The following is a 27,550-nucleotide window of genomic DNA, read 5'->3' on the forward strand; positions in this document are numbered from 1 at the left end:
TGAGTATGACTAACATTAATGACACTGACTGGACAGCATTGCAGTTCAGCTATTCACTATGATCGTCTTTAGCACACTACTGTGGAATGAAACCTTTGGGGTAGGGGATGCTCTTGAGTGGGTCTAGCTTTTCTTTTCAAGAGATCCAAAAAGCACACTTTTGGGCAGTTGCTTGTCTGCTTCAAGTGATCTCTTGCATGGAGTGCAACATTTCACTCTCATCTGCTCCACATACCTGCAAGGTTGCTCAGAGACACAGGGACTTGATTTAGGCTGTGATGAAGGTGGATGACGTCTGCTTCATCAGAACTAGACCATGTGAGCTCTTTCCTTTCCCAGTGCCTGACTGAGATTAGTGGACAAGATTGTTCTGCACCAGTTATAGCATCCAAATGTGGCTGCCCACCTGTTATGTAATATTAGGTGCATATTAACCCGCACCAACACTGACTTCTTATTTGCAAGGTGCTGGCTTCCTCTTTAGAACCTTAAAAGGCTTGGTTCCAAGCTATGTATGAGATTGCCTTGCCACAAGCCTTTGGTGCATCACAGCCATTTAGGTTAGCTGGAGCATTCAAGCTAGAATCCGTAGATTGAGTTGTGTAGGTCTTGTGGGACAGGGAGCTTTCAGTGGGGTACCCTCAAGTCTGTAAATCACTTCCTCAGCTAATCCTAGAGAGCGTGGCTTTTTTGACGCACAGTGCAAGGTCTGTCCCTCTTCTTAGGATTTTGCCTGCAGGGAGGGCAAGTGGGTTGGTTTTAGTTTTAGACTTGCCTGTTCCTGTCAATGTAGCGAGCCTGATTCCCCATTGCCCTGCACCTCGTGTAAGTCCGCTGAAAGTGGACGGAAAAGGCTCCTATTATTCGGATTTTGCAGTGGTGTCACTGAGTGCATACACAATGCGGAAGGCAGTGGAAAATCAGGCCCTGTGTTATTTTGTGGGTGAATCCCAGGCTATCAAACTGGGATCACTTGGAAAAGGGCCAGAATCTGCCACCCTTCCATTGAGCAGCACCTTACTTCATGACTAGCCTCATTCATGTCAGTGAAGCTGTGGAAGAAATAAAGTGTAGTCAATGTATGAGTGGCAGAATCTAGTCCTTAATATACATAAATAAGGGCTTGATTCTCCTTAACATGCATGTATTTTATAAACGTAATTTACACCTCTTTAAGTCCCCTTTATACTTCCAGGGAGCTATAAAGAGGCATAAGAACATAAGAATGGCCATACTGGGTCAGACCCAAGGTCCATCTAGCCCAGTGTCCTGTCTTCTGACAGTGGCCAATGCCAGGTGCCCCAGAGGGAATGAACAGAACAGGTAATCCTCAAGTGATCCATCCCCTGTCGCCCATTCCCAGCTTCTGGCAAACAGAGGCTAGGGACACCATCCCTGCCCATCCTGGCCTCTGTCTGAGGGAGAACTGGGCCCTAAACGTATTCTTTTATTATAAAAAAATATGAATATGTTCTCCAGTAGTTTCAGGATTTGAATTAATATTTTTCTTGGCTCATAACATATATAGTACAGGCAGTTCAGGGAAATGGTCTGTAGGTGTCCCTCTTTAAATCAGGTAATATAAGAAGAGAAAAGTACATCTTGATTCAATAACTACTGAAATCGCACTAAAAATGGGCATCTTTCCAGTGACTTTAATGGGAACAGGGCCAAGGAGGGTAGTGAAATACCCCACATTTCATAATATGTGCAAACAAGCAAATGGCTGAGAGGATGTATGAATTTTTTAGGTCACATTGTAACATACAAACTACAGTACAGCTAGCCATTATTGCACCTTCTTGGTACCATTTGCACCAAAGATACTGCCAACATAAATTAAATCCACCTTTGTATCATTCTACATGCTCTTCATGTACATCTACATTCAGTCTTATAAATGACCACTGCTTATAGACAACTTTAGGTCATTTCACAATAAAAAGGCAAATCAAATTTTATACATGGGTATATTTTAATTGATTTTAAAAATGTTTTACATTAGCGGATATATTTCATATTTTCTGTTACATTGGGTAACACCTGAAATGATCTGCATAGTAACGGTGACATTTTTGTTTTGTTTTGAAATTGTCAGTTGCAGGTAGCAATGTAACGTTTCAAAGACAATCACAATACGTGCAAGATGCCCAGCCAGAAGCATTCCTTGGTTGACTTGCAGTAGCGTGGTGCTCTACATTTTGTGCATCAACAGTTTTGTAAGTGTAACTCAGAAGCAAAAACAAGCTTTCCTCTCTCAACCTTAAATGCGAGGCCAGTTCCTCAGCTGATTGAAATCAGCTGACTTTGACTTCCCTGGAAATACACCGATTTACACCAGCTGAAGGTCTGGCCTGGATTTTTCAGAATAAAATGTCTACTTTGTGGCCACTCCTAGATTCCTTTCGTTGACTTCCAGGGGGATTTCTAGTGTGTTAGGAATGCAGGACATGGCTCTTAATAATGAATACACTAAATTAATGCTTAGAGCAAAACTCTGAGTGGTGAATCTTCACTCCAATACCCTGCTCTCCATACATGTATGGAAGGGGAGCGCTGCGTATGCATGGAGAGTAAAATATTGGGGTTTGAATATGAGAAGAGAATTTTGCCCTCAGCTTGAAGCTTTGACTTTGAAGAGTGTTTTCATCTCCATTTGGCCATTATACTGTAGATATATCGTGTGTGTGTCCTCACCTACAGAAGAAAAGTGCTTTTGCTTTGCCTACCTGATAAGTACTCAGTTTGGATTAATCCTGCCACCTATCCCATGTGTTTGTACTGAGATCTGTCTCGAGGAATTTGCACCTGGCTGGCTGTCAGTTTGTGGTGGATATGGTAAATGCAGACGGTTATCACAATCATCAACCCCAATATCAGACCCAAAATTAGAGGCAGGGTTTCTTCTAACTGTTCCCTCTCATCCACTGGACACTTATGTTCTGCAATTAGAGAGAGAGAGATGATGAAATGCTTTAAATAGTAACTTGTCCTGTAGTGCAAAATGAGCTTCACCAGTGAAATACAGCTAACTGAATAATGCCTACACTGAAGTCATCTATACAGAATAAAATTATGTTCAGTAGCAATGAAACCAAGGAAAAATGATTAGTTTTTTGGTGGCTCAACTGTTTTCAAGCAAATTAAAATATCATTGACCACTTTAGGCCCTGGTTCAGGACAGCACTTAAACACATGCTGAACTTTCAACTAGTCATGTCTATTTATTATTTATTATTACTATTCCCACAGCACCTGGGTCTATTTTAATTGCCTTTTTTATTCTTTAAGTGCCTTCCTTTGCTGAAAAGTGATTGTAAAAATGTCACTGTTTACGCCGGGGGGGACGGACCTCGTTGTCTCTTGACTCCAAATCACCTTTGTTCGGTTTGCACATTTAAAAAGGTTGGTTTGTTTCTTCCTGACCGCCAGCCCTGTAAGTTCACTTCAGGATCCGATAGTGAAGCCGAGTTATGGCCTAGTCATCCCTCCCCTTCTATAATCTGGCCCAGTGTAGGAGTATTAGCACCGTAGTTACAGCTGAACAGTGGGGCACACTTTGATTTCCAGATTAACAGCCCTGGATTTTGAAGTCCTTTATCTACATACCAGGGAGAGCGTGAGAAGCCGCAATGCAGGCTGCCCCACACTGACTTATCACCGTGCCTGCATCTTGTCCTGCAGGGACTATCCTGAAGGTGAAAGCTGGTAGTTCAGCCTTTGAGCCAGCTCCTCAGCTGGTGTAAACGTCAATAGAGCTCTGCTGATTTACACCAGCTGAAGATCTTACCCAGAGTGGTCCCATTGATTTCAGTGCGATGGAATGTGGGAGTAAAGACACACTGGATAAGCACTCTGCAGGATCAGGGTGGAGATGTGCATTAACGCAAGTGACCCCTTGCACTACAGGCAGCAGCCACAATTACTAGATAAATTGCATTTGCACCATTTGCAAGCTCTTCATTTGCACAGTGCTTAGTACAATGGGGCAGGGACCTCTAGGTACAACTGCAATATATAACCATTACATACAAAAAATGTTATTTAGACAGCACAGTCAAGCACTCAAAAGTTAGGAAATGCCAGTATCTAGTTGGTCTATACAATCTTAATTTGATGCCCTGGTGCGTATGCATTATGGTACAGTCTTTAGTAAGATGATCACATCGTATTTTTCCCATAGCACCCATGCCTTATTCACTGAACAAGATGGACAGCACTCAAGAGGCTGAAAGGGTGCTGCCAAAATTTTGCTGACAGTGCAAATGACAGAAGAAAAAATTGAAATTTTCAAAAGCCTGTCTTTGAGATTTTCAGGTGGGAAAGAAGAGGCACTTCTCTGGCCCCAGGGCTTTCTCCCTGCCAAACTTCAAATGCCTACTGCAAACAACGGAGGTGTAGGAGCTTCTCAAATAAAGGTTGTGTGAATCTTAATGGAAAGTTTTAGACAACCTAAATACTAGTCCCCCCCTATTATTAAAGATGGCCAGGCATGGCACCCTGGTTACCTGACTCCGGAACACAGACCTCTACCACTAAAACTAAAGGAGAGTGAAAAACCACTTGGAGAACGCTTCAATCTCCCTGGTCACTCGATTACAGACCTAAAAGTCACAATACTACAACAAAAAAACTTCAAAAACAGACTCCAACAAGAAACTGCTCAATTGGAATGAATTTGCAAACTGGACACCATTAAATTAGGCTTGAATAGAGACTGGGAGTGGGTGTGTCATTACACAAAGTAAAACTATTTCCCCACGCTTACTTTTTCCCCCTGCTGCTACTCACAGCTTCTTGTCAACTGTTGGAAATGGGCCAACCTGATTATCACTACAAAAGTTTTTTTTTTCTCCTGATGATAATAGCTCACCTTAACTGATTGCTCTCATTATAGTAGAGAGTATGGCAACCCCCATATTTTCATGGTCTCTGTGTGTGTGTGTATATATATATATATATATATAATCTTCCTACTGTATTTTCCACTGCATGCATCTGATGAAGTGGGTTTTAGCCCACTAAAGCTTATTCTCAAATAAATGTGTTCGTCTCTAAGGTGCCACAAAGACTCCTTGTTCTTTTTCTTTATCCTCTATGTATGCCAGCCACAGAAGAGCATAATCACTCACCCATACACAAAGCCAGGCAGTTACAGCAGGGACGTTGCTCGAATGGAATTCTGACAACTTATACCAGCTGAGGATCTGCCCCTTATTGCTGACACACTCCTGGTTCTATTACCACTCCTTTGAGCTACTGAGGCTCATAAAGCAACCGTTCAAAACTCTGGGTACAAAAAGCAGCTGGCCGTGGAGAAAGGGGCTAATCTATCTTGGGAAAGAATTCTATTATTAAGCTTTTTTTAAAACAAAAACAAAGAAGGTAAGAAAAAACATTGACATGGAAAGTATTTTAGCCATCTCCTTTTCAATTCAGTTCCTGCACTGTTTTTGCCAGAACAGTGATTAATCACCAGTACTCTGTTATAGACGTGGCCACAATTGCTGCAGTGCAGTTTAAAAAAAAAGAGGGAGGAAGTGGCGACTGGTTATTATTCAGGATTCAAAAATTGATGCCAGTGTTTGATTAAAAACGCCCCTTCCATCTAATGACTGTCAGAATCCCATTGGACTGTTGTTTCCAACCCACAGGCATATGGGCACAAAGGCATTCCATGGTGGTGAACCTGCAAAGGCTAGCGTGGAGAGCAGAGTTGAGTGTGGATGGGCACTAAAGTAAGGGACACAAAAGCCAGAATTACATAGACCCAGTGGCCCTAATGATCTATGCAAGCCATGCAGAGGAGCTGCAACCATTCTTCTGAATAAAAGCCAGCCACAGGAGCTGCACAGTTAGGCTCAAATCCTCAAAGATTTTTGAGGTGCCTAAATCCCATGGGAATCAGCTGCTGTGTGCATCACTAACAGTTACTTTACAAGCTCTGCTGGCTTCAACAGCAAAGCTTGTAAGTTCCCTGCATCAGACCTGTTCAGCTCACTGGACCGCCTGACTTCACTGCCAAAATCTTAATGCCCTTGTCCCAGTACTGAGCAAATCACTGGTTGCTGGACATGTACACCACACTGATCTTTAACATCACACCTTACAACGTCACCAAATTTTCCACCTCACCTGCTCAATGCCACCATGTCAAACATCTTAACTCCCTTTTTTTTAAATTCATGTTTTCCAAACTAAACAAAGCATGTCCTCTGCAAGGAGAACTGTTTAAAGCCAAGTTGCACATCTCAGATGCCAACTATTATTTTAATCAGAAAAAAGTCACAATTGTAACAGGAAATATATATTTCTTGCAATGTTTGCATAAGTCTAATGGGCGAAAGGAAATTGATCTCTTTAAAAAAATTATTTTAGTTTACAGCCTTTGGGCTAAATTATGAAGTTTTTAATTTAATTTTTTTCATATTTAATAAGGAGCAGAATTAATGATATGGGAATGCTAAGAACTATATGATTCTCATCTCTCTAAACCCAGCCAATCAGCTGATTCAAAGTCTGTAATGTTCTCAGTAGTCACAGACTATTGACTGAGGGAGCTGCCTGGGAAAAGGAGGTGAGCAACTGATAGGCTGCCTGGCCAATGGGGTTGCTTTGTAAATTCCTCAGGGATCTATGGATGAAAAGTGCTTTATAAGAGCAAATAATATTATTATTTATTAATTAATGTTAATTCACTCTAACTCAACCCAAAGCAAATCTATTTAGATCCCCAGGCCAAAACCCACGGAAGTCAATAGAAAGATCTCATTGACTTCAGTGGCATTGGATCATGTATTTGCTTTTGCTTTAATCTGATCTTCTCTATTCTTATTTTAAAAATCATATTTTAATTAGCTCCCTTGAGTCTCAGATTGTCGGTTGTGGAACTTCTTGTAGACTGTCCTGGGGAGGCATCACCTTCAACCTCTAAGAAGGGACAGTGGTGGAAGAATGTCTGGTTAGTTTAGTCAAAAAGGATTGGGAAGTCATCTCCCCTGGGTGTGTTTTGTGAGTAAGTCTATAGATCACAGGGGGTTACATGACAGGTGTTATGGGGTGTGGATGTTCCATAAGGCCACGCAGACTGGATGCACACTGGGACTAACTGCTCAAGATGGCCCCCAGGCCCAAGAGTGAGGATGGGTGGAAAAGGTCAAAGTCTGCTGTCTGGATAGGTGCTGTGGAGTTCTTTGGTGTGTAGGTGGAAACAGGATGGTTAGGGGAGAGAGAGAGAAACTGATGCAAATTACTTCCCAAATTCTTTGTCTGGCCCTCCAGGGATCTTGCCCTTCTGTCACTCCCACCTGCTGGGTGAATGGAGTGGGGTGGGGAGGGAGTTCCATAGGGGTGGGTTTGTATGGTCATTAGCAAGACTGTCTCCCTATCCTGCAGAGGCAACATTTTCAGCTTGTTCCTCTCCTTGACTGACCCTTCTATTCACCATTTCAGAGTGGGCCACTGAGGTCTTGGCTGATCAGTGGACTCAGAGAGAGTCACAGAATCATAGCCATGGAGAGCTGGAAGGGACCACGAGAGGTCATCTAGTTGAGCCCCTTGCTCTGAGGCAGGACAAAATAAACCTAGACCATCCTTGGCAGATGTTTGTTTAACCCAGGGGTCAGCAACCTTCGGCACGCAGCCCGTCAGGGTAATCCGCTGGTGGGCCGTGAGACATTTTCTTTATGTTGACTGTCCGCAGGCGCAGCCCCCCGCAGCTCCCAATCGCCGTGGTTCACCATTTCCGGCCAATGGGAGCTGTGGGAAGCAGTACGGGCCGCAGGGACATGGTGGCCACCGCTTCCCACAGCTCCCATTGGCCGGAAATGACAAAATGCGCCACTGCGCGGAGCCGTTCCTGCGGACGATCAATGTAAACAAAATGTCTCGCGGCCCGCCAGCAGATTACCCTAATGGGCAGTGTGCCAAGGTTGCAGACCACTGGTCTAAGCTGTTCTTAAAAACCTCTGAGGACAGGGATTCAACAGCCTCCCCTGGGAGCCTATTCCAGAGTCACGATGTGGCCACGTGACCGCATGTAACGAAAGACAGGTGAGTTTTACGCAAGCACGTGTTTGCCAGGAGAATTAAAATGCTATGGGCCCTGATTGCCCACAGAATAAATAATCATAATACTTTGCATTTATATAGCACCTTTTGTCTAAGGAGAGCAAAGCACTTTACGAGCACTGAGACTCACAACACCTCTCTGTGGTAGGAAAGTGCTATGACTCTCCTCTTTCAGGTGGACGAAACAAGGCATGATGCAGAGGTGAAGGGACTTGCTCAAAATGAGCAGAGCAGTGGAGGACCCAGCAATAGAACCCAACACTCCTAACTCCCCAGACCCTGCCCCAGCGTTGGACCACAATTTAAGAGTGGACCAATCAAAAAAGTTCAGCTGAAACACTTTCCCATCAGAAAAGAGGCTTTCATTGAAATCAACGTTTTCTGCAGAAAAATCAGGAAAATCAAAATTGAAAATTTCAATTCGTATCAAGATTATCTTCTTAGTTTGCCTACTCCTCTGTGGTGTCTCATGGGAGCTGTAGTTCTGGGTCCCTCATGCCCATATTCTCACCTATGGGCCCTACTCCCCAGCTGGCTACACAGCCCATGATGCACTGTGGTAACTCCCTGTGACCGTACCATTACAGTGCACAATTATGAGTCAAATAATTCCCATGAGTGACATTACAAGTGTTTATTGAGGGGAAAATATGCCCCCCCATCGCCTTTCCCACAATAGCAGGGAAATTTTGGCCCCAGCCCAATAAAGCGCAAAAGCACATGCTTAACTTTTAAGCACATGAGTAATCCCAGCACCTTGCAGGATAGAGCCCTTTCGTAAGCAAGAAACAACAACTTCTCCTTCTTGTCAGTTTTTTTTAAGCCAGTTGCTCAGCAAACAAAAGAGTGTCTGGAATACAACCCCCTCCCCCCCCCAAAAAAAACTCAACGGTGAGCACTGACGTTTATAGTTTGGGAGGCAGGCTAGTCAGATGTGGTGTCATTTATATACCTGTACCCTAAAATATACATTCTACACAAGTTGATATGAGTTATTTATGCATGGCCATTTATTCCTGAGGCACATCATATTGTCAGAGGAAGCACAAAATATTTATTGTGTGATGCCTTGGCTTCTGTGGTGAGTGCTTATCCTATACTCAAAAGAAGGATAAAAACACCTGGGCTGATTTTCTTCTCATTTATGCTGTTTACTCTGGTATAACTCTGCTGAGTAATTCCTGACACACACCCAATGTAAGAGAGTTCAGAATCAGGCCTACCACTGTGCCCTGTATAAGTTGATAGTAGGGGTTCCCCCCCCCGTGAGTACCTATGTTGTTCCGGTTAATGGCTAAAGTGCTCGTTTTCTCGTTCAGTCTTCTATATTAGAACAGACATAAATGAGATAAAAATTAGGAAACAGTTCCCCTACCCATAGGCCAGAACCAACAAAATATGGGGCCATAGTCAAAGTTGCTGGAAAGATTCCTGTTGACTTTGGATTTGCCATGATGGGCCAGATTTGCGTTGGGTATAGGAAGGAAATAAAGCAATGAATTTTTGTAAGTGGCGGGGGAAAGGGCTTAAAGACAAATATGTACTACACGTGTAATAGACATTCCATTGGGTGGGTTAACCATTAACAAAAGCTACAATTCTCTGCAAAATTCTATGGGACAGTTCCATAAGCCAATTTGTAAATGGTAAGGACAAGAGTTCTCACTATTTAATTCATACCCACATCTCTGTTTTAAAAGGACACCAGTCCTCCAGATAAAAGTCTCTTCAGATTTAGCAGGATCTCTTTCTCAATTCTAGTATATTTTAAAGTATTATGTGGCTTGCTCATAATTAATAGAAATTTTACCAAATGTGAAATTAATGAGCTTCAAAGGAGCAGGCTAATTACTGTAATTTAAGACTAGTGGGAGATCCCAAGCTGAACCAATAATAATGCACAATTTATATTTACATATATGCCCTATACACAGACGTCCCACATATGTAGTAATGATACGCACATGAAAAATGGCAGACTCATTGTGGGGCTATGTGATAACTTACATCTGTTAGGCATCTCTGACCCCTCATCTCACCTCATCTGTACGCTGCCTGCTATTTACTTTCCCTTGGTACTAATTCAAACAGCCACCATTCAAAAAAAACCCACAAGCTTGCCAAATAAATATTACGTCTTTTCCTCAAAAGATAGAATTCCCACATGCAATCACAGTGTCTCTAGACCTAGCCTGGGTGGTGTCGAGTCCTGGACAAGCGACACGTTCGCATGATGATCTCCAAAAGCCCATTATGGTTCAAAAAGAAGCTTTGTGCCATTAGAAAATCAGGAAAGGCCTTTTGTGAATGGTATAAAGTGCTGGTTGCTGGCCTGCTATGCTACAAGACAGAAGACTTTACAACTTGGATATTATGTACAGACAGAAAAGCTAGCCTGGGTAATTTTAATGAGAATTTGCATATTTTAGTTTTCATTTCCCCCCACGCCCCCAGGCCTGTACCGTTGTACCCATCACACTAGGAAGCCTAGATTTGCCGGTGGAGGGATACAAAAAAATAGCATCTGAAAAGTGTCAAAAAGCCTCTCTGAAACGTCTATAATATTTTTTCCTGTAAAGTATGTGGTCTATCAGAATACATGGTGGTGTGGCATGGTATAGAGGATTTATTTGCCCCTACAGAGAAGACTTATATAATTCACTCCCGTCTTCACTAGCAGTCATGCAGCCAGCCCTCCCTCCGGCTGAGTCAGTGCCTGTAACCGTGTCTGTTTGCTATGTAATTTCGGGGAATCGTACTTGTGGTAATAAGCGCTGTGCTTGCAGTAAGTGTTTGTGTTACTACACCGGGAGCTATTTCCCACAGGTAGAATTACACCATTCAATATTTTAAATGTTCTGTTTGACAAGTAACGCCGCCCTTTCCTCATCATAAGTTAATCAGTAACAGATCTGGCTACTCCATGTATTATTTACTTCACCTTGCTTCAGTAATAATGATCGAGTTAATTCATCCGGTAAAGCTGGAATTTGCAGGGGATTGATCCTAAAATACTAACTCAGGCAAAATGACCGTTGGGCCAAACTAAACCTTTATTTAACGTTGTATAAAACTGGAGTAGCTCTAATTCAATTAGTCAGTGGCATGACTCCAGAGGAACACCAGATAACAGAGCAGAATTTGCCTGAGTTTTAGGACAACAGGATCAAGCCCCATAGAAATATCTTGGATGAAATCCTGGCTGCATTGACATCAATGGCAAAACTCCCATTGACTTCAATGGGGCCAGGATTTTACCCTTTCAGTATTAATATACTGAGTGTCGAAATAAGCATTTCAGGTACAAACATACTTGCAGCAATAAATACGTTAATAAATAAAAGCCACAGTACAAGGTTCCCTGCCTCATTCAGTGCACAAGATGGACTGTACTTGGTGTCAAAGGCAACTGTTCAATATTTCTTTTTATCTGCATTGTTCAGTGGGAGGCTCCATGTCTCATTTGCTCCACACCCTCCAAACGCTGCATTGAATAAGGACTTCTCCCTCTTTCTTTCTTTAGTGGCTTTAGTATAGCACAGATTCTGTCAGCCTCAGAAATATTAATGGATTTTATCCTCACCAGACCCCTGTGAGCCTGGGAAGTGTTATTAATGTGATTTTACAGAAGGGGGACTGAGACACAGGGAGAACGAGGGACTTGGCTGAGGTCACATAGGAAATCTGTAGCAGAACTGAGGATTGACCCCACATCCCCAAAGACCCAGTCTGGTGCCTTGACCACAAAACCATTTTCCTCTTCCAGATCCCTGCTGTATTCACAGTACGCCATGCAACAAATGCAGTTCTCTGGACCACAGACCAATTCATCAACAGCCCCCAGCCAGTGGGGGGCAACCCCATCTTCTGAGAATGCAACAAAATCTATGGAGCACTGAGACCCAACAACAGCTTGACAGGGAAAGGTGGCAGCCTGTATCTCCCTGCCCTTCATCCCTCCTGCTGCTGTGACTGCTGCCTCTCCTCTACCCAACCCGCCTCTCCCCATAACCCAGTCTCAGTGCAGCGCCTCAGCTCGACCTCCCCCACCAACCCCACACACGGTCAGTTTCAGACCATAGTGCTGAAAGAAGCCTTTGGATCTCTGCCTCCTGTGTCCACCTGCACTAATCATTAGAAAGGCCCAGAGCCGCCTGCCAACTTCCCTCTGCAATGTTATGCAGATCAATAGAATGAGGGTCGACTATTTGGATGGTGCATTACAGAATTAGTGCATGTGCAAAAAGCACCTTGATCACTTTGACAAACCACAACCAGTTGTCACTTGCCCCACAAAAGACAGACAGCCTAGGGACCACGGGCCAGGTCGGTAAAGGAATTTAGGCTCCTAGCGATGCAGATAGGCACCTGCTGGGATTTTCCAAAGTGCTTCAGCGCCTAATTCCCAGGGGGAGTTTGGAGGCAGGGATCATGCTGAATGTCCCAATAAAAGCCTGATCCTATATAGCTTGCACACTCAAAACTCCCATTGAAGTCACTGGAAGTTTGGGGTGTGCAAGAGTTGCAGGGCTAGGCGGGAGATTGGGCCCAGAATGATTTTGCCACACATTCCTACCTTCGCTGAAGACAAAGTCAGCACTGATGTCAAAGGGTTGAATGCGGACTTCTGACAGCACGAGAGTTACGGTTCTCTGGTGGTCGCTGGTGATGAGGGAAATGGTCTGCTGAGCTTGGCATTCGTAGGATTTCCCAGCTGGGGTGACTAAGGCAGAAAGGTGGTGGGAGTTGGCTGTGTGCTTCCCAGCTGTCGAGACCACATAAACAGCAGTGGAACAGTTAGACCCCAAAATCTGGCAGTTGCCAGTGTTGCTAAAAAAGCTAAGCCTGTGGAGATGTGCCTGGATTGCGGGGAGGTGGCCATGTGCTTTCATAAATCGATAGCTATCCTTGGGGCTGGATTGTGCCTTCTAAGCAACACAGAACTCCACTGGAAAGTGGGGCAGAGCCATCCAGTGGGAGCTCCAGGCAGCATTGTGGGAACTCTCCAGTGAGCAGAGTACGGCCACTGCACCAAGCGTTAGGCGGCTGGAACATATACGTCCCTCTATCCCCAGTGTAAAGTGGAGACATTGCTCCACCTTTCTCAATCAGTGTAGTGATGCCAGCAGTGCTGGCCTCATAGAGAGCTTGATCCAAAGTCCATTCAGGCACATGAGAGATTTCAATGGGCTTTGGCTCAGGCCCCATATTCCCAGCATGCAGACAACAGCAAGGACTGCGGTTACACTTAGCCTCTGTATTGGGGTGCCAAAGAAATACACAGCTTGAGACACTCAGTTCAGGACTCAACCGAGCTCTTACTGTGTTTCTTGGAAATAAAAAAGAAGAAGATCATTGGTCAAGTGGAAATAAGGCAGAATTTTCTCATTATGTCAAACATATTTCTACATACAAAGACTGTGGATGATCAGCTGTATGGAATGATGAATAACTTCTGCCTTTCTGATCATCTGCAGCCCTTGTGTTCATCATTAGGCTTCACATAATAGAGAAATTGGGCTTCATATTTGCTCAGTGTGTGAGGGTTAATGTGTGTGTGGCTGTGCATTAGAGCCATGCAAAATATTCACTGCAAGATGAAAAACGACTCAGAAATCAAGGTTGTACATTATGTTATAGTCTCAATTATGGGAGGTGCATTAAGTTATGCAAACCTTTTTGGTGTGAACTTTATTTTTCCATTAAAATGCACCAGTTTTCAAACTCAATAGACTATGTTCTTTGTAGAAGTGGGTAAATGGGCTGTTTTTTCCCCCCAAGTGAAGCTGGCATTCCCACTGACAAAATGGCAAGCGTGAGGTTATTCCACATTTAATATACCAGCCATTTTATCAACACCAAGAATTAAGGGCTTGCAACTATTGTAAAAAATAAGGCCCTAATCCTGTATGAGAGTAACGGAGCCACCAGTCTCTGCCGGATTAGAGCCTTACAGGATGAGAAGTTTTATGTGATTATCTGCAAAACAAAAATGGTATATTTTGTACAGCTTACACGCGTGTTTATAAATACACAAATGCCATATGCGCTCCCTTACAGGAGAAATGTGTTGCAAGTTGTTTTTTTAAAGATTTCTCTGAGCGATGTGAATGAAGTTGCAGATGTCCCCATATTAGAGAATTATTTTTAAATGTAACTGAACATGTAGAATGTATTTCCCCGGGGTTTTGTGCTTGGAAGAGAAACGAACTGAGGGTGGGTAAGAATTATAAATATGATATCTAATTGGAGCCAAATAGTTTCTGAAATATTCAGAGATAGCGGGAATTATTAGGACAGAAAAGGATCTTTCAATTTATCAAGGAAACGGTGAATCATAGAATATCAGGGTTGGAAGGGACCTCAGGAGGTCATCTCGTCCAACCCCCTGCTCAAAGCAGGACCAATCCCCAACTAAATCATCCCAGCCAGGGCTTTGTCAAGCCGGGCCTTAAAAAACCTCAAAGGAAGGAGATTCCACCACTTCCCTAGGTAACCCATTCCAGTGCTGCAAGTTCCCCCTAATACCATCCCACCGAGATGCCTATCATTCATGTACAGTAAGGAAAAGGGGTGGCAGGAGGAAAAGTATCAAAAGAAAAACTCAGATGAGTGAAGGAGGAAAGACTGAGGAATGAAACAGAAGGTGGGAAGACTCTGTGTGTGTGTGTGTGTGTGTGTGTGTGTGTGTGTGTGTGTGTGTGTGTGTGTGTGTGTGTGTGTGTGTGTGTGTGTGTGTGTGTGTGTGTGTGTGTAAAACCAGTAGCACCAGCGCAAGCCCCTCTGACCCAACATCAGAAAAGAAAACAATAGGTAAACGTCCAACCCTTCTTACCATTGATGTGATTCGGTCCAAAGGTAGTTTCCTTCAAATTAGCCGCACATAGGACCTGAATCCTGTTCCTATTGAAGTCAATTGCAAAACACCCATTGATCTGCATGGGAACAGGATCTGGTACAGCAACAGCCAGCCGCACTGATAGGTCGTAGAGGAAGAAACTGAGCAGAATGTGGGAGGTGGGCTCCAGGGACTGAAAATACAGGCATTTCCCTATTCTCCTGCATGCAGCGTTTTAAGTGTCGACCTGCCTTTAGCTATAGTCTGCAACAGCGGATGCGGAGGGGGAATAAAGACTGGGGAGGGTTTTCCAGCAGCTGGATACCGCCTTGGTTAGAAAACCCGCTGAATTTCCCTCCCAAATGCAGTAACATTGCGCTCCAGCTTTGCCTAGCAAGCAGACTGGGGGAAACACGGTTTTCTCACCACGGCATGAAGAACACCTGGTGACTGCGAGCAAATTGCTCCCCCCCCCACAAAAAAATAAAAAAAAAAAAAAACCGGGGTGGGGAGGTCAGTGTACCAGTTAGGGGGGGAAATTAGTTTGTTCCTATGTTCCTTCCTTATCTGTTCATGCTCTAGGCGTGGGTGAAAAGTTGCATTTCATAGGCCTGGCCCATATGCTGGGACGAATGGACTATTTAGCTGTATTTTCAGTAGACAAACATTGCATTTCTAATTAAATTGGATTGTAATAAACACGCCTCTTGATTTCATCATACACCCCGGCCTCCTTCCGCTTTACTCCCGGGCACACAGCGACTGGTTCCGTTTGCTTTTTTATTTTCATCTGCAACAACGGTCAAGGGAAAAGCAGCCCTTTGGCCTGGGTAAAGGCCCTTTTCCAGCCAGCACTTACGATTGACAGCATCTTTGAAGTAGGTTCGCTCCGAAGAATCATAGACAAACTGGATCTTGTTCATTTTCCAGACCGCCTCCTGCCTTTTGGATGTGTTGTGGCCTTCCTGCCAATCAAATATATATGTGTGTGTGTATATATATATATATATATATATATATATATATATATATATATATGTGTGTGTGTGTGTGTGTGGCCATTTCAGTCAATGAACTTCCCAGGCATTAAAATGTACAGCTCGGGTCGTTTTGATGATGCTTGTGGCTCGTTTTTTACCACGATCGCATCTCACTGAACACACACCGAGAGCAGGATTTCACGCCCTGTGGGTTTCCCTGGCACCCGCTACAAGGACGCCGAATTTAAGACTTTCGGGCTGATTTTGCTGCCTTTGGGTTTTAGTCAACAAGGAAAACAAAAAGCAGGCCCCTCGGGCGCACCGCAATCACACAGCCACGCACCTTTATAAAATGCAGTTTGAGGGTGTACACTTTGCCTAGCCAAGATATTTGGAGTTCCGATTCGGTCGTGCCGCAGTTTCCTCTCACTTCTGCTCCTCGGGAAAGCGGAATATCAGCGTCCTCGGTTATCAGCTAAATGCACAAACAACACAACACACGTTCAAAACCAAAACCAACACAAGAAGAAGGCCCGATTACCCACCCCAGTGCCAACTGTGAATGATTCGGGCCAACAGAAGGGGATCGTTTACACCGGCTCCGATATAAGACAACAGCAGAAACAAGGTGGTCCTTCCTCCCCGCCCCCAGCCAAGGAAAAGATATGCCCTTAAGGGCAGGAACAAAAAGGGGAACATGCCGTAATGCAGATACATTTGCCTATAGGGAACCGGCTTGTTTCCTGACGCTATTTCACGGCATTGACAACTTGCGCTGTCCAAAAGCGCCAAATGCAGCCGTTATTCCCTATTCTTCATCATGCCGCGACTGTTTCTGCGGGCAAGCGCATGGACACCAGAGAGGGGTTTTCAATTGGCATCAGGATCGGTCTCCCTAAAGATAAAATAGTTGGCCCACCAGACCCACGCTTTTGTATTCCCTTGCTCGTAGGCAGCGGAGTAAGTAGAGGGCGGGGGCTGAGATCTTCATTTTGAGCCCGGGGCATGAGGGGCTTGCCTTTGGGGCGCGATGCGGAGCGAAGACACGTGCATCGCCGTGTGGAAGATCAGCCCTGCGAGCTGAAAGCGGGACCCTGCGGGGGAACCCAAATCCCCGAGCTGAAAGCACGTCTTACGTCGACATAATTGCTGGCCGACACATCGTAAGGGACCATCAATTTGGCTGCAAATTCTGCCATCAGACACGTCGTCCCGTTGTCCCGCACCACAAAAATATCCTTTTCGGGACTGGTGGAAAGCCCGGAGAGGTTCTCCACTTCTTGCTCGGCCCCGATTCGAGCCATGGCATCTGCGGAACAAAACAGATACGTGTGGAGACGCCCGCCTCTTGCGAGCGGCTCCCTCTGCTTCGGAGCTTGCCTGGGAGGGGGACCGGGGGGGGGGGGCAAAGAAAAAGTGACACCTTTGCCCTGCTCTTCTGCAGCCAAGTACCCACCCCCCAAACCCCCTGAAGCCCGTAGCATGAAATTAATGGGCTTTATTGTAAGCGCTTCTCTGGGCCAGGCGCCCGCCTGTAACGCAGCCCCGTGGCTGAGCGCCACGACAGCCGCCCAAGGGTGCTCGCAGCTCCCCACCGCCGATCGAGCGCTGCACCCAGCCGCCGCCTCTCGCCCCAGCCGGCCCGGGCGCTACTCACGGAGAAGGCACAGCAGGCCCGGGACGCGCAGAAGGCGACCAGCTCCGAGCCTCACATCCATGCTTCTCTCCGCCGGGCGCTGGGGCCGGGAACTGCTGTCGGGGCTGCGCTGGCAAAGAGCTCCCGGCTCTGGCGCTGCACGGTCAGGCTGCGAAATGCACCGAGCTCGCAGCTTGGCAGGGAGCTGGAGGAGGAGGAGGAGGAGGAAGGAGAAGGGGGGGGTGGAGGATTGCGGGGGGGGGGGAGGTGGGGGAGCTGTCCAAGGTACCCCCCGCGGGAGCACAAAAGCAGAGGCTAGTTCTGAGCTTGCTACTGGATCTGCTCGTGCCAGCAGCCCTGCAAATGGATCCAAACGCTTCGCCTGCTCGGGAAACTTAATGGCACGCGTAGGAGCATCTGCAGGGGGGGGCTCTCGGTGTTCAAAGAAACCCTCGGGGCTCTGGGGAGAAGCTGCAGCCTGCGAAGGATCCTGCTTCTGCCCTAGACAAGCAACTGCTCCGGCAAGTCCTGGAGCCGGGCTGCTGCTCTCTAAAACGGGGTGTCGAGGCGCTGCGGTGCCCCTGCCGCCCCTCGCTCGCTGCAACTGCGCCGACCGTAAGTCAAGGCCTCTGGCGGTGTAGGGGGTTGTTTATGCATAGGCTCCGCCAGTCATTGCCCCCCCCTAATAGCCTAAGAGCGGGGGGGACAGCCCTCCCCCCACGAGAGCACTGCTTTTTAAATGGCCCACCTCTAAAACGGCTGCAGCGGACATGATGGGCGCCGGGGTTTGGTTTGTGCTGGGGCTAAACGAGGCATTCCTTCCATGGCCTTGTGAGGAAACAGTCAGTCATCGTCCCTCTGTGCATGCAGCCTAACTAGCCGTCAGCCCGATCCTGCTTGGGCAGCAGAGTAGGGCCGGGTACTTGCCTGGGGTTACTCCAGCTGGAGATCAGAAGTTGCCACCAGGTGTTTATTAAGCAGTGACCACAAGCTCTGTGTCCTCAAAGACACCCCCTGAGGTTTAAGACTTTCACCTTTCTTGAAAGAAAAGCTCTTCCACAAAGGTCTGGCTACGCCCTGTTTTATAAGAGAGAGAGAGAAAGTCCTAGCTAAAGCAGATTCAAATGATCCCATATTGAAGGGAGAGAAGGGATCTGTCAGCATTTTAGAGGAGTTTAAAACAATAAGTGCTATATATTGATAGAAAAGTCAAGATTTTACATGCAAAAGATAGGCTGAGGAAAACCACTCACTCTGTTGTGGGCGGTGCTGCAGGTAGCCGGAGACAGGCCTAAACTCTGCGGTCTGCAGTTTTAAAAGGGCAACTCACCCCCCATTATTTGCATTTTCCCAACTTTCCTTGCTACCCTCCCTAAACATATATTGTGCTGGGATTAATTACCACTGGCCTTATAGCAACAGAGAGAGATTAACTAGTAATGAAGGATTCTTCATCATAGAAATTGGGCCACCTCCACCGGTGTCACGTGGCATTGGCTCACTGAAGTTAATGAAACCATTTGCTGATTTCCAGCAGCTGAGGGTCTGGCCCATAGAAGCGATCTTCGAAGAGGTTACAGCAGTCCAGGGAGGTGTGGTTAAAAGGCAAAGGGATACATCTGATAGAACACTCACACTCTTAGGGGCCTGCTCATGAACACTGCAAAATGGTGTTCATCACAATCTCCCAAAAAGAAAAGAGGACTTGGGGTACCTTAGTTAATAAATTTGTTAGTCTCTAAGGTGCCCCAAGTCCTCCTTTTCTTTTTACAGATACAGACTAACACGGCTGCTACTCTGAGACATTACAATCCCCTGTTTTCTCCTGCTCTGACAGTAGATTTCTGAGCCATTCATCTTTTTTACCTGATCTGTCATATGCTTGATCTTATCCCTGAGGTGAAGTTTTCTACAAAGCTTGAGCAAAATCCTTTCAACCATGTTTTAGCTCTGTGAGGATGAGAAATGGTTTGCTTTTCCCCATAGGAAAACCATTCTAACTATACTTGAGAGAGAGAGAGAGCAAAAAATAGCTGAAGATTGAAACCTGCAAAAGATTGAGGGCCAAATCCAGCACCCCCTGAAGTAAATGGGAAACCTTCCAGTGACAGTCAGTGAATATTGGATCAGGTCCATGGGCCCAGATACACAAAGGTATTTAGATTCCTAAGGCCCATTGATTTCAATGGAAGTTAGGAGCCTAAATACATTTGTGGATCTGGGCCATAGTCCTCATGAATAACTAGTGCCTTTGCTTGCTTCCAAATAAAATGGCTTGCTTGAAAATTGTATACAGAGCATGGTCAGAAGAAAAAAGTAATCAACAGCTTCAACTCAGAGACACTGAGCACCTAGGCTATCACTGAATATAGTGGGAGCACTGTTGAAAATCAGACTATAAATCCATAGTGGGGTAAATCTTTTCCCCTGCCTCTACAGATGCAATGGCTCCACTTCCAGCAGAATCAGGGCTGTTTCATGTGCAGAGAGAAAGGGGGCAAATGCTGAGGGGCCAGGCAGGGTGTGTGCACCTCCTGCCACATGTACAACTCCTAGACTGATCCTCCCATCTCCCACAGAGAGGAAGCCCCATCCTGGAGATGGGGGCATTTAAAACTGCAGGCATGGAGCGTCCCCAGCACCACTGGATGGTTCTATATGGAGAGGCCACTCATAGGCCAATATTTAGGTTGTGGAATTCACCATCAGAGTGTTTGCCCCTAGATGCACACTTAAAGCCCAATTCTCTGAGCCGACGGAAGTCATTTACACTAGTGCAAAGTGAGTGTAAAATGCTGCTCGACCAGAATGTTATCATTTTACACTCAGTCTGCACTGGTGTAAATGACTACACAAGATTCAAGGAAGGAAAATCTGGCACTAGTGTGAAATTCACCCCTGTGTAGAGAGCCAGGTCTATGCAACTAAATCCTCCCTAAGATTCATTGTTTTACAAAATATGGCCTATACCACAACGCCAGTACCATTTCTATTTCTTGGGCAGTCTTTGTGTTTCAGGATCTCACAGTACACTACTACAATATGTGCACAGATTTTTTTCCCCAAGTACTATTTTTGTCACAGGTTACAAGCACTGTAGGTGTAGTTCCATTGATTCCATACTCACAATTAAATATTCCCTCCTGGAGAAGCTTTAGTCTCCCATTAAATGAGAAGCCTTAAAAACCACTGATAGAAAAATATAGTACATATGTAATACACGATGAACCTCTTTTATGACCTGTATCTTCAGTCGTAAGGAGACACTAGTTAACTCACTTACTATACCTGCTTCACTCATGTATATTAATGTTACACTAGTGATCAATCGGTTTCAGTACCAAAACCCATTCATTTTCTGATTGTGAAATGATCCTGCAGTGCTTTTTACAAGGTCTTCTAATGATGGGACATGTTCCTGCATAGGAAAAGATGGCATAGCTGCAAGACCTAGGTGTAAAACTTGTTAATTAAGAATAGTACGCTTCTGCTGAATGGATTAATCTATTGTTGTTGTATATTTTCTTGTGTCTTTGATGGTGTATGGGTATATATACATAAGCATGTTAGCTTTGGGAAAATTCTTTTTGGATAATCACTCAGGGCCACATCCTTGGCTGATGTAAATCAGTGAAGCTCCCCTGAACTCAATGGAGCCTCACCAATTTACACCACTTACGCCCGATTCTTCTCTTACAGAGTTTTTACACTGGTGTAATTCATTTACTTGCGTGGGATTAGACTTGAGTTCCCGGGTGCGAAGGACAGAAGAATCCAGCCCTCAGCTGCTCAGTTCACATAAACCCCAGTCTGAACTACCTCCCGAATGTGCTAAATTGCATTGCAAGTCTCCGAAGAATCGAATATTCTTTGCTGTATTTTGTTTCTGGTCAGCCAGGAAATACCACCAGGCTTCTTGGGTGCAAGGAAACACCACATGAACAGCTCATGGTAGTTCAGCATTTCTGCTTGCTCTGGCCAGAACTAGAAAAGGTGTTGGCATGAAAAAATAACGGGTATTTACTGTTAAGTGCTAAAAGAACTTGAAGGGTCAAACTGAGTTTGGGGCAGAAGTGTGTGGGTTTTTTTATCTCAACGGGCTCCCTTCATCCCTAATGCTGAAGGACTGGTAAATAACAAAAGACACCTACCGTAACCCCTCTGCTTCCAGGGAAGCCAAAGGTAGCTTTGCCATTAACTTTCAACAGGAACAGGACTGGGCCCACTAACAATGTTTATCCACGTTGATCACAAAGGAAGGTGAAACAGTAAGTGTGAATAAAGCCCAAGGTGAGTTATGATCCTCACACTCTCATGAATGGACATTCAAAATAAACACAAGAGCTTTCCTTTCACCCTTATTTTGTTCATAGGACCCATGTTTATGTTTTGGTTTGGTTTGATTTTTTTAATCTACCCTGCCTGTCCTTGGTGTCTTTCTATCCAATCTTCCTTTTTATATTGTTATATCAGACAGCTGCTTTAGCAAAATAATGGTTGTTCCCTTAGTGATGCTAATTTTGTCAGAGGAAGAAACAAATCCATTTAGCCAGGCATTTTATGGTTGTATTTGATGGTGGGTTATATGTTCCTGTGACAGTTGCTCATGGATCAGGTAATTTCAGCTAAGGAGAGCAGCTGTTTAATGTGTTGATTTACAAGGAAGTGGGCAAATGTGCTGTTGTGAGGATAAGGTCAGAAGCAACTTCTATGATGTGTGTGCAAAGATATAGATATAAATATAGATGGATAGGTATAAATGTCTCCCTAATTCTCACTCTGGAGTTCAGTACCAAAGGAGTGAATAGAGAATGTACTACAGTATTACAGGCGGAAATAATTAACCCAGTAGTTAGTAAACCAGAGACAGTACATCTCAGAAGAGATAGTAAACCAAGCTGTTTTTTGCCCAGGTTTGGTGGCTGTCCATGTGAAAAATCCCAGAACAGTTTTGGGAAAGTGTAAAAGATAACTCTCTGTCTGATGCTCTTGCTTTCTGAACACAAATTACAGTCAGGACCGGATTTTCAGAGATGCTTTGCACCCACAGCTTCCATTAACTTCAGGTGAGGTTAAAGGTGACCAGCCCTTCTAAAAATCAAGGGTAAAGCTGGGTGAGGCATTACTGAGTGCCCAGTGTCTGCTACTTTTTGCCAAGAAGGTAGCTACACCACCAACAGCTAACTCGTTTTCTTAAACTGTTTCCCCATCCAATACACATTTACATCTGTTTCCTCAACTCTTCCCCTCTGCCTGCATGTGTTAAGATCGTTTTGTTAAATTGTAGTCAGAATATTTTAGAGAGATGTGTATTCAAGGTGATGGATAGTATGTGACCACTCACAATTACAGTCTGATTCAGGCATATAAATTAAGGGTTGGCGTTCACGTTTACCTCTCATCCATTCTCATCCGAGTGCTTAAACGTGCAAGCGTTACATTGCATTCAGGTCTGTTTGTGGCATGTGTTCATGATACACCACGCTACATCTACGTGGAGAAGCAAAAAAAAACGAAACCCCATGACGGTGTGATTTTAACTACACACGGCGATCGATTGGAGCAGGAGGCGTGAAACGTGGGGGGAGTTAGTATTTCAAGTCACTCTTGCGATTCCTACATCATTTAAGTAAGACACAAAAGACCTCTCCGACCAGCTTTCTGATGATCATACGCGTGTCTAGTTCCCATTGAAGCTAGAATTACAGCTCCTGCTCCCCTTCTTGGTACCCGTGACATGGACAGCGAGACAGATGCAGTATTAGCTGTAGGAGTTTACATTGCACTTTATTTGCAGGTGCAAACTTGTTTCCAGAAAACTACTCCAACTCAACCCTCCCCGCGGTAAAAGGGTGCCAGTTACCTGCCGGGTCAGTTACCACGGGAAACTGACCGGTTAGCCCTCCTTTGTGTCTTTCTAAACCCTCTGACATGCTCAGTCCCCGTGTTCCAGCCATTTATTTAACTAACCCTCGGCACGTGGCACCAATGTCCCTCACAAATTGCCGTGTGGTGGCCGACCTCTTTCAGCTGAATACAACTGAGCGTGGGAAGGGCTTTTGCAGCCTGCCACTGGCCCCTGGAAAAGCCAGGGAGCGCCTCCTGCCGCTCTGCCCTTAGCGGGATTATTACAGCAAGCTCAGAACCTGACTGAACAAAGGTACGGTACCCTTTGCCTCCTTACACGGGTGTATGCAGTCGTGTTCTAGCCCTGTTGGCCCCGGGCTATTACAGAGACAAGTTAGGTGAGCTGATATCTTTTGATTGGACCTACTTCTGGTTTAATGGCTTCCCAGTTCCCTTAGAGCCCCGAAGAAGAGCCCCGGGTAGCTGGAAAACTTGTCTCTTTCACCAGCAGAATTTGCTCCACTCCAGGAGATTACCTCATTGCCCTTCTGTCCCTAACCTATGTCAGGGACACGGCACAAGATCCCAGGAACGTGAACCAGGAATAACAAGCAGCACTGGAAACTCTGAAGCAATGGCCTCGCCTGTCTTTTCCAGCCAGGAAGATCAGACAGCTGGGGAAATGAACGCATCCTGTTAACCCAATAGTCTGTGGATCTAGACATGGCCAAACCCGAAGAAATTATCTCACCAGCACCTGCGTGATTTAAAACGGTGCATCAAAAGGTAAGGGAGAATCTAAGGGCGAAGAGATTTCACAGAGCATATACAAAATACAGAGCTGTAAATACACGCCTTGCTGTTCACGCTGGCTCTAGGTACACAACGGGCAATTTAGAGCGGACTGAGTTTGCAGATTAAAGAGACACCTGAACTTTGCAAGGCAAAGAAGTCTCGTTTACGGCTGGAGAGGATCTGCTTTTGGTTGCACTCAGGAAAAAGGCCGCAAGATCAAACTACTCAAAGACAAGCTGATTAAAAGCTTGTCTATTCAATGGAGTGTCCCTCTGAGCCGCTCTCTCTGTTCTGGTGAAGAGCTAAAATGGAATTCAGAATTAGCCATTAAAATATCCCCTTCTTCCACAGCTGGGGCCTAGTCCTTTCCATCCGCTTGTAAACAGAAGTCTCCATCGAGAAAAGTCCAGTGAATTCTTAGCCCCACTGAAATCAATGGGAAACGTCCCCTAGATTTCAATAGGGCCAGAATTTCTCCCTATGAATTTTGAAAGGGAATACTTCCAGCAAGTTAAAATAGCCATAAACAGGCTAAAAATGGTGATAATCAAAACTAGGAAGCATCCTGGTTAGAGAAGAACCAAACTCAACTAGGTTAGCCTAGTAATCCTGGAGTCGAAAAACCCCAATTCAGGAACCGAGAATACCCACGCAGCTCTTTTTTGCACCCTGCTTATGTACCAAAACCAATCCTCTGAAATTTCTTCACGTCAGCGGAGAGGTCAGAAATAGCGCGAGATAATTAAGGCTCAATATCTCTGAATTGTCAGTGTTTGTTATTTCAGAAGCTACAGAACTGGTTTTTTTGCATTTTTTTCTTAAAGCAGGCATTGCCTCTCCTCCATTTGAGCAGATGTAGCCTTTTGAACGCTCGCTCCCAGCTGGAGAACAGACATACCCGAAATGTTTCCTGGCTGTCACTGTTAATAATAAACATCTTCTGTTTCCAGATTTGTGTATTTATGGATTAAGGGCGGTCGGTTCGGGCGGGTGATCTACATTTAACACGTTTCTTCTGCTTCTCATCGGAGCTCATCCTCGCTGCAGCATCATTTTCAACCCAGGGTCAAACACATAAACGTTTTATTGTTTATCGTTCAAGTAAATACAAACCAATATTAGCCGCTAAGTATCCAAACAGGCTATTTTGTAAAATCAACACAAACTTGGTAGCTATATTTATACAAAATACTGCAAAGCAATTGGATAAGATAGTTCAAACAGCATCAGATGCTTTGCGTTTATCATTGTCAAAAGAATACAATCACAGTTAAATGTTTTACAGTGTAATTATTTTTCAGTGTTATAATACAATTCTCCCATTGCCATCTCTATTCACTTACTTTTAACAGAAGACGTTTGGGATGAAATAGTGTTAAGAGTTTGGGGGTTTAGTATAGAAACCTATTTGGGGCCATTTTTGATCCACACACTAATACCTCTTCAATACCTTCATTTTCCATACAGAGAAAAGGTAGCAAAGAGATCTTTTGTTGGTCCAACTTTTGTTTGGTGAAAGAGACAAGCTGTCAGGTCTGGGTCCTTTGCCGTCATACTGTGGAGTTTCCATTTCCTTATCCATTACTGTACGTGTGGGGGAAAGATTTTCCTTCCACAAGGAAAAGCTTGTAAAAATCGGGTATCAAAATAACTGAGCTGCTTATAGCTGTTTTAAAATTGCTTTCATTCTTTTCTATGATTTTCCTGAATGAGAATATTCTGGCTTTTTTACTAACACCATTCTTAGACACTGCCCATGACTTGTCACTGGTTGGGGCAAGAGCAGAGGGATGTGGCTTAGCAATGATTTAAGATTTACCTACTTATAAAAATGATATTTGTAAATGATCTGAGGACAAAAATTTGTAACCTCATAGCGAAACTGACCCGACTACATGAAACAATATTGCCTCGACGAATTTTTGGTGTGTGGCTTTCAGAGTTTTTACTGCTGTCTTCAGTATTTAATTAGCACTCAGCTTCTTCTAGCTTCTAGTTTATTTCCAAAATAATGTTAGGTCTGTAGGCGGATAGAGAACAGCATAACGCCTCTCCATATGAATTAGCAGTTGCCAGATCCAGTAGTTTAGAGAGGTGCCAGTCACTGACTGAAAGGTGAACATGATTTACAGTCTCATTTCCAAATTTGATGAAGTGGAACTGAAATCTCCAGGTACTGTCAGACTAGACAGGGTAAACAAAAAAGCCTTCAGATTTGACCATGTGCTGCTTTAGCATAACGTTTAGGGCGCAGCTGTTTGTATCCTTGTTTCACAGGATCAGCCGCCCGTCATTATTGGATGAAGACTAGAAAATGTAATTGTACAAGTATTGCCGAAATAAAGCTCAGTTTATCTAAAGACACACAGCCTTCAGCTCAAAGCCTAGGTAACACTGGTGTAAAGTGTCGCTCACATTAGCTGATCACTGATCCCTTTAAAAAAAAAAAAGCGGCAGTTGGATGATTCAAATCCTACTTCACAAGATACAACGTGCAATACACCGGAAAGGACGGGGGGGGACACGGTTTCAGTTTTCAGTTATTGCCCTTGGTGCTAATGCAAAGCGAGAGAACACCTCCAGTGTGTCTTAATGACTAGTAAAGCAGGATCCTATTTGTTAAACTGTTTTAAAATATTTTGTGAAAAATATTTCTGGTGAGCCCATTCGTGTAAAGAAATGGGTGATTAATATAGCTCTTCGATGGACTGTAACGAAAGAGGCAAGGCTCCTTTGCCTGTAACAGCTACTCTAAAAGGCACCCTAGAAAAATATAATATTGTTTTCACCCTCCGCTCCTTATGTCTTGTGTGATTATTTAAACGTGTGCAAAGTCAGTGTAATTGCACTACCCAATTAGAATTAGAAGACAGGACCCTGGGCTAGATGGACCATTGGCCTGACCCCCTTAGCCGTCATGTTCTCATTGGCACTCGCTTTTCTAGCAGGCGGAAGTGACTCAATGAGTGTAAAATGCAACCCTTCGGATTGGGTAGTGTCCTTGCCTAGGTGTAAATGTAGTTCTTATTTGGGGCCAGGGCTGGCCGCTGCACCTCTAGGCTTGGTAGGTAATAGACCTCGGGGTTTGCCCTGTCGCTAATGAAAGTTTGAGCCCTGGCAGCTCCTTCATTACAAATTCAGCACCGTGTAGATGGTTACTTAAAATGCAAGGCAAGGGAGACTCAGGCCCAGAAGATAAAAATACACAAAATTAGAGCACACCAGGTATTAGTTTCACTCAGGGCTTCTCTCCACACACATTTTACACCGCTTTAGTTGTATCAGTTGGCAATAGAGTTCAGTTCGTCCAAACCCCGAGCGTAGATGCAGTTTTACTGGTTTCAGGCGATCACATCGGTCTAGCTTACTTTAACCTCAACTCGA

General features: G+C 44.7%; 1 protein-coding gene and 1 long non-coding RNA gene across 3 annotated transcripts; one reads left to right on the plus strand and one right to left on the minus strand.

Annotated features, from left to right (window-relative positions):
* Positions 1-1,956: 1,956 nt before the first annotated feature.
* On the minus strand, positions 1,957-18,311 carry LAMP5 (lysosomal associated membrane protein family member 5). 2 transcript variants are annotated; one of them, XM_048842576.2, is made up of 7 exons: positions 18,273-18,311; positions 17,546-17,729; positions 17,025-17,197; positions 16,232-16,363; positions 15,768-15,873; positions 12,647-12,793; positions 1,957-2,942 (listed from the first exon to the last, which is right to left on the minus strand). In XM_048842576.2, exons 1-7 carry the CDS (start codon positions 18,294-18,296, stop codon positions 2,764-2,766), a joined length of 945 nt encoding a protein of 314 aa, XP_048698533.1. In that variant the 5' UTR covers positions 18,297-18,311; the 3' UTR covers positions 1,957-2,763. The 2 variants fall into 2 exon arrangements, with proteins under 2 accessions (XP_048698533.1, XP_048698532.1); XM_048842575.2 differs by having other exon boundaries at positions 12,647-12,835.
* LOC142071660 (uncharacterized) lies at positions 17,804-26,959 on the plus strand. Its single transcript, XR_012667879.1, has 2 exons — positions 17,804-18,139; positions 21,224-26,959. It is a non-coding gene; the product is annotated as an uncharacterized LOC142071660 (long non-coding RNA).
* The last annotated feature ends 591 nt before the right edge of the window (positions 26,960-27,550 follow it).

The sequence above is a fragment of the Caretta caretta genome, chromosome 3 (assembly GCF_965140235.1).
Source record: "Caretta caretta isolate rCarCar2 chromosome 3, rCarCar1.hap1, whole genome shotgun sequence".
NCBI classification, from domain to species: Eukaryota; Metazoa; Chordata; order Testudines; family Cheloniidae; genus Caretta; species Caretta caretta.